This window comes from Phoca vitulina, unplaced genomic scaffold (genome assembly GCF_004348235.1).
Source record: "Phoca vitulina isolate PV1807 unplaced genomic scaffold, GSC_HSeal_1.0 scaffold16, whole genome shotgun sequence".
Taxonomy (NCBI): Eukaryota; Metazoa; Chordata; class Mammalia; order Carnivora; family Phocidae; genus Phoca; species Phoca vitulina.
In genome coordinates, this window is record NW_022589719.1 from 31,246,389 (window position 1) to 31,257,687 (window position 11,299).

At 53.8% G+C, this 11,299-nt stretch overlaps 1 protein-coding gene across 2 annotated transcripts; it reads left to right on the forward strand.

Moving 5' to 3' along the window:
* Positions 1-278: 278 nt before the first annotated feature.
* On the forward strand, positions 279-11,193 carry VPS51 (VPS51 subunit of GARP complex). Of its 2 annotated transcripts, none has more exons than XM_032414928.1 (10): positions 279-619; positions 1,137-1,266; positions 7,181-7,327; positions 7,413-7,632; positions 7,748-8,465; positions 8,872-9,087; positions 9,263-9,481; positions 9,908-10,029; positions 10,126-10,213; positions 10,815-11,193. In XM_032414928.1, the coding sequence occupies exons 1-10, from the start codon at positions 395-397 to the stop codon at positions 11,073-11,075; spliced, it is 2,346 nt and encodes a 781-aa protein (XP_032270819.1). In that variant the 5' UTR covers positions 279-394; the 3' UTR covers positions 11,076-11,193. The 2 variants fall into 2 exon arrangements, with proteins under 2 accessions (XP_032270819.1, XP_032270820.1); XM_032414929.1 differs by lacking the exon at positions 279-619 and adding an exon at positions 899-1,059.
* Positions 11,194-11,299: the final 106 nt, after the last annotated feature.

Here is an 11,299-nt window from a genome sequence, read left to right on the forward strand (position 1 = left end):
AACTGAGCCGCCACCCAGGTAACGAGCCAATGCCAGGAGGTCAGGCACACGCTCTCTGGCTCCACGGCTGACGCTCCGTCCACGGCATCCAGGGACATATTCCGGGGCCTCTGCCTGCGGGCGTGCGGGCTTGGGAGCCAGGACCCGCTTTCCTTCTGGGAGGGAAGCACCCCACCAGTTCCACTCAATCCTTCCGCTCCAGACCCAGGGCTCTGCCGGAACCTTCCGCTCGGGGAGGAAAGGTACGGGGGAACGCTAGTCTCGAAGGACCCAGGGCTGCAGGGGGACGTTTCAGTGAAGGACTGCCTCGTTGCAACAAGAACTTTATGGCTCCCGGAAGTGCCTCCTCCTGGTCCCCTTCCCAGCCACACGCCCGTGGGCTGCAGTTGGAGCGATGGCGGCGGCAGCCGCTGGGCCTGGCCCGGGGTCTGGACCTGGGGACTCTCCGGAGGGGCCCGAGGCTGAGGCCCCGGAGCGTCGGCGGAAGACGCACGGGATGCTGAAGCTTTACTACGGCCTCTCGGAGGGGGAGACTGCGGGGCGCCCCCCGGGGTCGGACCCCTTGGACCCGACGGATCTCAACGGGGCGCACTTCGACCCGGAAGTGTATCTGGACAAGGTGTGTGTGTGTGTGTGTGTGTGTGTGTGTGTTCTGGGGGAACCAGGCCCCCGATACATTGCACCCTCAGATCACGCCTTCGACTTTGTTGCGGGGGTGAGGGAAGCAGGGGTTCCTAAAAACAAGACGACCCTCGGGCAGGAAGCAGGGGCAGAGCTGGAGTCTAAGGGGGGCATGGGCAGACTTGCACTGGCCTGAGGAGGTGCGGGGTGTGAGGTGTCCTGGGCTGATGTTCTGATAGGCTCGGGGTAGGGGGCGTGGCCCAGGCGCTGACAGGCTCTGGAGTGGGCCCTGGCTGACTCTGAGCATTTCAAAGGCTGACAAACCCCAAATAGGGTCGAACTGACCGGTAACTCCTGACCTGTGCCACTGATAGGCTCCACGTCTAGGATTCCTGACAAGGGTGGGATGAGGATTTTCTGGCACCGAAAGCCGACCAGGTAGGGGCAAGCCGAGGGCTTACTCTTTAGCTAGAGTAAGCCCCCGACCTGAGCACTAACACCCCGATTTCCTCCAGCTGCGTAGAGAGTGCCCCCTGGCCCAGCTGATGGACAGTGAGACAGACATGGTGCGACAGATCCGGGCTCTGGACAGCGACATGCAGACCCTGGTCTATGAGAACTACAACAAGTTCATCTCAGCCACAGGTGATTCCCACGGGGACGCACCCTTCACAGTCCCGCTTACCTATTGTCCTGTGTTGGGGAAACCAGCAGGGGATTTAGGGGGAGGAGACCCAGATTCTAGGCCTTCCCTGACATTAATCCACTCTCACCTCTCAGAGCTTTTGTGGTTGAATGACTATAGAGGTAATAGCTGGTCCCAGAGGGTTGTTCTGAGGATCAAAGGGGAGAAAAAAACAAAATGAAATGTTAGACTGACATGGATTTATCTGAACCACTTAGAAACCCTGACACTAAGGATGTCTCAGGAAGGGTTCATTTCTCTCATTAGTGGTAGCTTTCTTCTCTTGCCCACGTCTGTCTTGAGGGTGGGCTTGTCTCTCTCTTTCTCTCTTTCTCTCTCCCTCCCTTCCTCTATCCCTTTACCCCTTTTAAATTAAGCAAAGAAACAGAAAATTTATGACATTAAGGGACACAAAGATCATGTAAAGGTTTTTTTTTCCCCCTCCTGCCCCCTTTATTCTCTGTCTAGGACAGTGCTAGACAATGTTCATCTATCATTCACACTAACTGCTGTCTTATGTTCATGAAATGCACTACTCAGACTTTTGTGATAGTTTTGGACCCCTGTATACTTAGTCCTAGAGGCAGATCTTGAGGGCCTACATGTGGTCCATGAGAATGTTGGGTGAACTTTCGTGAGGTTCATTCTAACGTCTCTTACTCTACTAGTGTCACAATGCTGGGTGTAGTCATTGTTCTTTTGTCTGATTTGAAGCAGGTCTAATGAGTAGGCACCTCTTTATTTGCTAATACCAGCATCAACCAGCAAGAAATCATAATTTCTAGGGGCACCTGGGCGGCTCAGTCGGTTAACAGTCCGACTCTTGATTTTGGTTCAGATTGTGATCTCAGGGTTATGAGATGGAGATTGAGCCCGGTGTTGGGGCTCCATGCTCAGTAGGGAGTCTGCTTCTCTCCCCCCGTCTCTCTCCCTTTGCCCATCCCCCACCATGCTCTTTCTGTCTAAAATAAATAAATAAATCTTTTAAAAAAATCATCATAATTTCTGAGCTATGAAATTTCTTATAAGAATTTTGCAAGCATTACATTTTCCATTTGTTAGAATTTGTACAGTTTTGACATTTAGCTCTTGCTTAATAAGGATGGCTTGTTATTTTATCTTTTTCCTAAGGGAGAAAATTATAAAGTGAGTGTTGGAATCAGGGGTTCTAAATCTATACGTACTGTAAAGTCTTATATCCATTCATGAAGTATTCATTGAATGCCTTTTTTTTTTTTTTTGAGAAGAGCTGTTCTGCATATTGAGGATATAGCAATGAACCAGCTAGATCAAGCTTCTTCCTGCAGCCTGCATTCTAGGTGGGAGATGGACAACAAATGAATACACAAATAAAGGTGGTAGTAAGTGCTAGAAAAAGAAAATAGGGAGAAAAGGGTAATGTGTGTGTGGGTCTGCCTTTAGCTAGAGTAAGTATGAGAAGGCCCCTCGGAAGGGGTGACATTTGAGCAGAGCTTTGATGAGAACGAACCAGCCCTGGTGGGGGAGGAAGCAGCAGGGGCAGAGGCTCTGAAGAGAGGGCACATCGGGCATATTCAGAGTACAGCAGGGACTTTAAGGGGATTGAGGGAGGAGGAAAGTGGTAGGTGATAGGGTAGAGGGCTAGTGAGAACCAGATTTTGTAGGGACTTAAAAGTGGTTATGAGGATCCTGCTCTTCACTCTGACTGAGATGAAATGAGAGGAATGGGGTGACCTGACTTTTTTTTTTAAGATTTTATTTATTTATTTGACGGAGAGAGACACAGCGAGAGAGGGAACACAAGCAGGGGGAGTGGGAGAAGGAGAAGCAGGCTTCCCGCGTAGCAGGGAGCCCGATGCAGGGCTTGATCCCAGGACCCTGGGATCATGACCGAAGCCGAAGGCAGATGCTCAACGACTGAGCCACCCAGGCACCCCAACCACTGAATTTTTTTTAAAGATTTTATTTATTTGAGAGAGAGCAGAGTGAGAGAGAGCGAGAGCACATGAGTGGGGGGGGGGGGGCAGAGAGAGAGGGAGAAGCTGTGTGGTCAGCACCCAGGCTGGCAAGGCCCCCTCCAGCCTCCTACCAGTTACCACCCACTCCTCTCCCAAGCTAGTATCTTGGTGTCCAAACAGTTACCATCTCACTCTAATAAATAAATAAATAAATAAAATCTTAAAAAAAAAGTTCATCTTTTGATTTTGCTCATGGTGGTTTTAGTGGACCGAACAGTTTTATTAATCTCCCCTTTGATGGCTTCTGAGTTTGTGGTATTGTAGAAAGAAATTTCCATCCCTAATATTATTTTAAAATTCTCCCTGATTTTCTTCACATACTTTTGGAATTACATTTTTTTAAGAGAGAATTTTTTTTTTTTAATTTATTCATTAGAGAGAGAGCATGAGCAGGGAGGAGGGTCAGAGGGAGAGGGAGAAGCAGACTCCCCGCTGAGCAGGGAGCCTGATCCGGGGCTCGACCCTAGGACCCCGGGATCATGACCTGAGCCCAAGGCAGATGCTTAATCAACTGAGCCACCCAGGCACCCCAATATGGGTAAATTCTGTTTTTGTAGCAAATTATTCATTTCATTCAAGTTTTTAATTTCTTTACATGGAATTGAGCAAAGTTGTATCTTGTGATTATTCTAATTTGTGTATTTGTGATTATTTCACCCCTTAATTTCTTATTTTCCCCTTTTAAGAAATTAGCGGGGCGCCTGGGTGGCTCAGTCGGTTAAGCGTCTGCCTGCGGCTCGGGTCGTGATCCCGGGGTCCTGGGATCGAGCCCCACATCGGGCTCCCTGCTCAGCGGGGGGCCTGCTTCTCCCTCTCCCTCTGCCTGCCGCTCTGCCTGCTTGTGTTCTCTCTCTCTGTCAAATAAATAAATAAAATATTAAAAAATAAAAAATTAGATAACATTTTGTAAATTTTATTTTTTATCCTTTTTTTTAAGTGACCCTGATCTTTGATTTATAGTTCTCCCATTTAAAAAATGTATTAATCTTGGGGTGCCTGCGTGGCTCAGTTGGTTAAGCATCCAGCTCTTGGTTTTGGTTCAGTTCATGATTTCAAGTTTGTGAAATCGACCCCCACGATGGGCTCTGCACTTGGCATGGATCTGCTTGAGATTCTTTCCCGCACCTCTCCCTCCCCCACTCGCACCCTCTAAAAATAAATAAAATAAATAAATAAATAAATAAATAAATTCCTTTAAAATGTATTAATCTCTGCTTTTAACTTTACTAATTCCTTAATTATGCTTTTTTTGATTTGTATTTTTTCTAACTTCTTGAGTTGAATGTTTATTCTAATTTATTTATATAAAGATTTAAAACTGATTCCCTCTGAACATTGCTCTAGCTATATCCTATAGGTTTGATCTATAGTGTTTTCATTGTTATATGGTGCACTTTGTTTTTGGTTTTGCTTTTGACCCAATAGCTGATTAAAAATGAAGTTTTTTCTTCCCCAAATGATGGGGTCTCTTTGCTTTGTAGTTTTGTTATTAATTTCCAGTTTAATTGCATTGTGATCAGAATGCTGTCTGTAGAATTTCAATTTCTTGTCTTTGTAAATTTATTGAGATTTGCTTTAAGACCTAACATATGGTAAGGTTGTAGTGTATTCTATGGAATCTGAAAAGAATTCAATATAAACCAAAAAGGTCACCCATATTAGTTCTTTAGATCTTCTGTAGCTTCCCTTCACTTTTTGCCACTTGATCTGTCATGGATTGATAGAAGTGAATTAAAGTCTCCTATGACAGATATGTTTCTGCTTCATCCTTGCTTTCCTTCATGAATATATATATATATATATATTTTTTTTTTTTTATTTAAAAGACTTTATTTATTTGACACAGAGAGAGAAAGCACAAGTAGGCAGAGAGGCAGGCAGAAAGAGAGGGAGAAGCAGGCTCTCCACTGAGCAGGGAGCCCGATGCGGGGCTCGATCCCAGGACCCAGGGATCATGACCTGAGCTGAAGGCAGCCCGCTTAACCGACTGAGCCACCCAGGTGCCCCCTTCATGAATATATTTTTAAAGTAATCTCTACACCCAACATGGGGCTCAGATTCATGACTCTGAGATCAAGAGTCGCATGCTCTACTGATTGATCCAGCCAGGTAGCCCTCCTTTATGAATATTGATGATAAGTTCAGGAGTAGAGTTAGGGAGATTATTTGGGAAATGTTGGCCATAGTTGGTTGGACAAGAGATGATGGTGGCTTGGAAACAAAATGTTGGAGGCAGAGCTTACAGACTTGCTGATGGACTAAATGTGGGGAAAGATAAGAATAAAAAGGAAAGATAAGACAAAATGACTCTGAAAATGGCCAGGAGCCAAGATGGAAAAATTTAATGAGGGAACAGTTTTGGGGAATTCTGTTTTGGACATGTCATACTTGAATAGCCTGTTTGCCATTCCCATCAAGGTGTTAAGTGGATTGTTAGGCTGGGCTCTAGTCAGTACTGGAGACAGTAATGTCCAAGTCACCACAGCCATGGGACTGGAGGAGACCCCTCAGGGAGGGGGAGAGCAAAAGGCATGGATCTATCCCTGTACTCTGCAGATTTGGAGGGAGTTGGTGTTTGCTTATATTTTCTCTGTGAAGTGTGAAACAGAGTCACCAATTGAGAGTTGGGGGCATGTATTGGAGTTTTAAGGACTCTGGAGAAAATGTTATTTTAGAAAATGGGAAAGCAACGGGTTTGGAAGGATGGAGGAACTTGAAGTCATAAAGGGAGGCCAATTGGCAACTGTGGCTCAGTTCTAGCTCTTCGGGTGCATGGGGTGGGTGGCTTGTTGGGCTTAACCTGCCGTAGGGTTTCACTAGCAAGTAATAGAAGGAGGGGGCAAGAGAGGCAAGGGGGCTTGTAAATGCCTGATGACCGATGACCCTGGTGGCAGGTTAGAGATGCTGGGAAATGAGTGGGGAATGAGTAGGGAATTGCAGCTGTGAGAGGTATTATGAGTAGTGACACTGTGCTAGGGTCACTGGGTCTGGAGTTCCTGGAGGCCAAAGGACTGTTAGAGTGGGTAGACAGGGTGAAGGATCAAAGTTACAGAAGGTGGTGAGGCTTGAAGCTGAGGGCAAGGAGAGGGTGGCAAAGATGGGGCAGAGGGAAGGGTGGGTGGAATTGGGGAGGTCGTGAATGGAGAATCAGGAATATCTGAAGCCTCATCCGTATGGACGTTCTTGCCCACAAGAAGGTAACAGTGATCAGCAACTGAGAGGTGTGGCACAGAGGACAGTAGGGATGGCAACAAGAGAGGTGTAGTTTGATGGCATGGTCTTCAAAGAAGCTGGGGTCTTAAAGGGAAGAAGAGTAGAAACTATCTAGAAGTGTCAAGGGGCCAGCCTCTGAGGCACTGGGTGTGAAAAGAAGAACTGTCTCCTTAGGCAGGTTTCCCTTAAGACAAAGGGAAAGGACCCTTCAGAGAGGGTTGGCTGTGGTCCAGAAGGTGGAGTGAAAGGGCTTGGGAGGTCTGGGAAGGACATAAGGGTGTCTCCTCTGCCAGGCAGTGCATTGGATATGGAGGATGCCCCTCGGAAGAAGCAGACAGGTTCTTGCCAAGTGCTCTGTGCCCTCCTTTGGCATCTTCTGACTGTGGCTCCGTAGGCTTCTCCCCACCTAGCAGGGCGCACAAGGGGTGCTCAGAAAACGTGGCCTTCCCTCCCATTTACTGTGGCAGCCCCTTTTGCACTGAATCATCAATGTGACCCTTGAGGAGCTGGCTCAGGAGCATTTGGGAAGGAGGCCTGTGCCTGGGCACGTGCCTGTGTGTGTGTCCAGGGGTAGGGAGGGAGCCTTTGGACGCCGCCGCAAGCTGAGTGCTGCCCCTGTGCCAAGTCACCTCTTTTGCCCTCTCCCGCTCCCTTGCCCTCCCAGACACCATCCGGAAGATGAAGAACGACTTCCGGAAGATGGAGGACGAGATGGACCGGCTGGCCACCAACATGGCGGTGATCACGGACTTCAGCGCGCGCATCAGCGCCACCCTGCAGGACCGCCACGAGCGCATCACCAAGCTCGCAGGTGGGCCGGGTCCCGGAGCCGGGGCCGGAGCCGGAGCGGGCCGCCGGGGGCCCTGGGGCTCACACCAGCTGTCCCCGTCCCCCAGGCGTCCACGCGCTGCTGCGGAAGCTGCAGTTCCTCTTCGAGCTGCCCTCGCGCCTCACCCAGTGCGTGGAGCTGGGCGCCTACGGGCAGGCGGTGCGCTACCAGGGCCGCGCGCGGGCCGTGCTGCAGCAGTACCGGCACCTGCCCTCGTTCCGCGCCATCCAGGACGACTGCCAGGTCATCACGGCTCGCCTGGCTCAGCAGCTGCGGCAGCGCTTCAGGTGAGGCCCGGGGGCCCCCGCCCACCCCGCCGCGGTCCTGGGCCTGCGGGTCGCGGTGCGTGCCCCGCCCCGCATTCTGCCAGCCTGCCCTTCACCGCCACCTCCCACCTCGCAGGGAGGGCGGCTCGGGCGCCCCCGAGCAGGCCGAGTGCGTGGAGCTGCTGCTGGCCCTGGGCGAGCCGGCGGAGGAGCTGTGTGCCGAGTTCCTGGCGCACGCCCGAGGGCGGCTGGAGGCCGAGCTGCGGAGCCTGGAGGCAGAGCTGGGGCCCTCCCCTCCCGCTCCCGACGTCTTAGAGTTCACCGATCACGGAGGAAGTGGCTTCGTGGGTGGCCTCTGCCAGGTGGCCTCGGCCTACCAGGAGCTGTTTGCGGCCCAGGGCCCCGCGGGTGCCGAGAAGCTGGCGGCCTTCGCCCGGGAGCTGGGTGGCCGCTACTTTGCGCTAGTGGAGCGGCGGCTGGCACAGGAGCAGGGCAGCGGCGACAACTCGCTGCTGGTGCGGGCGCTGGACCGCTTCCATCGGCGCCTGCGGGCGCCTGGGGCCCTGCTGGCCGCGGCGGGGCTGGCCGAGGCTGCCACGGAGATCGTGGAGCGGGTGGCCCGGGAGCGCCTGGGCCACCACCTGCAGGGCCTGCGGGCCGCCTTCCTGGGTTGCCTGACCGACGTGCGGCAGGCTTTGGCCGCACCTCGCCTGGCTGGAAAGGAAGGCCCGGGCCTGGCCGAGTTGCTGGCCAACGTGGCCAGCTCCATCCTGAGCCACATCAAGGCCTCTCTGGCAGCTGTGCACCTCTTCACGGCCAAGGAGGTGTCGTTCTCCAACAAGCCCTACTTCCGGGTATGGCCTGCCTTTGGGCATCCTCCCCCCGCCTCCCCCCGCCGCCTTATTCTGGGCATTCTTTTATTCATCCTAGAGTTTGACAGCTATCAGGGCACACAGTCCTTGCCCAGGCACTCTGGATATGGTTTCAGGCTGTCACAAGGAAGACTGGCACAGCCTGGAGGGGAGGGGAAGGCTGGGAGGGCATCTGCCAGTAGGGTCCCCAGCGCTGGCTTTGTCTTGTCCCTTTGCACTCCACCCCCCCACCCCCCCAAGCAGGGGAGCTGCTTTTGGGTCCTGGAATGCAGGATGGAGCTGTCCCTTGGAGAGGGGCTAGGGCATTTAGGGTCCCAGAAGAGGGTCACTAGCAGCCCCTGCCTGGAAGAGGGGACCTGCTGTGTATCTGGGGCCCTCTTCCTCACAGGGCGAGTTCTGCAGCCAGGGTGTTCGTGAGGGCCTCATCGTGGGCTTCATCCGCTCCATGTGCCAGACGGCTCAGAGCTTCTGTGACAGCCCTGGGGAGAAGGGGGGCGCCACACCGCCTGCTCTGCTCCTGCTTCTCTCCCGCCTCTGCTTGGACTATGAGACAGCCACCATCTCCTACATCCTCACCCTCACCGATGAACAGTTTCTCGTGCAGGTGAACCACTAGCTCACAGCAGGGTCGGGGATGGTGGTCCCCCGTGGACAGTGCTGTCATGGTCAGACCCAGGCCAGCTGCCTAGGCCCAGCCTGTGCCCCACTCCTGCTTGGCAGGCGCCCCTCAGCTGCCCCCAGCACTCACTGTCTCTCTGTCCTCTGCACCCCTGGCTCAGGACCAGTCTCCAGTGACACCCGTGAGCACACTGTGTGCAGAAGCCAGGGAGACAGCACGGCGGTTACTGACCCACTATGTGAAGGTGCAGGGCCTGGTCATATCACAGATGCTGCGCAAGAGTGTGGAGACACGGGACTGGCTCAGTACCCTGGAGCCCCGGAACGTGCGTGCTGTCATGAAGCGGGTGGTGGAGGACACAACAGCGATCGACGTGCAGGTGCTTCCCCCCGGGCTGGCCAGGGGGTCCTCATGCCTGCTGTGGGTGTGGGGGGAACAACCCTGGGAGGATCAAGACATCAGTGCCTGCGTCTGTGGCCTCGTCCCTCCTCAGCCCCGACTCGGGGCATCATTGCCCCCATTTCACCTATGAGGAGACTGAGGTCTAGTCACCCAGGGAATCAGGGCGGGCAGGGCTACCACTGAAGATTGGGCCTCAGTACCAGGTCTTATGTCCCGCCTTTGCCCCACTCCCCCACTTCTGTAGTGACCAGGTACCAACCAGATACTAGGTCCCCACTACCCTGTGATTCTCGTAATAAATGAGTTTGTAATTTAGGGTGTCCTGGGCCCTCACCCTGGGCACCTGGTGGGCAGGAGGCTCCCCTTGCTCTGGCCTCCTTGCAGTGCCTCCTTCCACCACTAGGTGGGGCTTCTGTACGAAGAGGGTGTCCGCAAGGCCCAGAGCAGCGACTCCAGCAAAAGAACCTTCTCGGTGTACAGCAGCTCTCGTCAGCAGGGCCGCTATGCGCCCAGCTATACACCCAGGTCTGGCTGGCCAGGGTAACCCTGGGGGGTTGGAATGGACAAAGGGGGTTGGGGGTGCAGGGTGGGCTCTGAATGCTTGTCTCCTCCACCATCCAGCGCCCCGATGGACACTAATCTCTTGAGCAACATCCAGAAACTGTTCTCTGAACGTATTGATGTGTTCAGCCCTGTGGAATTCAACAAGGTCTGAAGTCCCCAGTGACCCCACTTTCCAGGGGCCCTTGCGAAGGTTGGCTGAAGCAGTCGCACACTAAGTCAGGGAGCCTGAGACTCTGTGGGCTGTTTCTAGGAGGGAATGTCATCCAGAGCCCCACCATCACCATATTCCATGGCCCTCTGCCCTGACCTTGGTGTGCTCCCAGCCTGGGTCTGGATGCACATCTAGAATGCCTGTTTGGCTCTTGTCCTTGTTGTCACAGTAGTCCGGGTCCTCCCCAGGGATTCCTGTCCACACCATAGTCTCTGCCCCAACCCAGCCCACATTCTAGGACCTGGTGTTCTTTTGCCTGTAACTCAGCAAGTCTCTCCCCTCCGCATGTCAGGGCTGACTCCCCTCTCTGCTTCTGATGTCATTGGGCCTTCCCTGTCTGTTCTCCAGATGATGGTGCCAACATTGTATGTGTCCCTCCCTCTTACGGGGGTCCTGGGGCTTTTACACCCCATCGCAGCTCCTGGCCTCCTACTGTCTCTCTGGCCTGTGCACAGAATGCGGGTGGCCTCAGGGACCCAGTGCCCCTTCCAGCACGTGCTGTCCCCGGGCTGCATTCCTGTATCCTTGCCCGCAGGTGTCGGTGCTGACGGGCATCATCAAGATCAGCCTGAAGACGCTGCTGGAGTGCGTGCGGCTGCGCACCTTTGGGCGCTTCGGCCTGCAGCAGGTGCAGGTGGACTGCCACTTCCTGCAGCTCTACCTGTGGCGCTTCGTGGCCGATGAGGAGCTCGTGCACCTGCTGTTGGACGAAGTGGTGGCCTCGGCTGCCCTGCGCTGCCCGGACCCAGTGCCCATGGAACCCAGTGTCGTCGAGGTCATCTGCGAGCGTGGCTAGGCCGGGCCGCTGCCATGCATGGACCTGTGCAGTCGCCCTCCCCTCCCCCATCCCCTGGTGTCCCTGCGTCCGCTGGCCCTTCCCCTCGGGCCTCAAGACCCGCCAATAAAGACGTGTTGTTTCCTCCTCCCTCCTGCTTGCGGGGGCGGGGCTGGCTGGGGGTGGAGTTGTGAGGTGGCTCAGGAGGCGGCCGCGTCAGACCCGCCCCCCAAACCGATTGGCTG

Coding starts and splice junctions, on each gene's coding strand:
- VPS51 (XM_032414928.1), top strand. CDS start 395: ATGGCGGCGGCAGCCGCTGGGCCTGGCCCGGGGTCTGGACCTGGGGAC. Junction 10,030..10,125: donor GCGCCCAGCTATACACCCAG/GTCTGGCTGGCC, acceptor TCCACCATCCAG/CGCCCCGATGGACACTAATC. Junction 10,214..10,814: donor GCCCTGTGGAATTCAACAAG/GTCTGAAGTCCC, acceptor CCTTGCCCGCAG/GTGTCGGTGCTGACGGGCAT.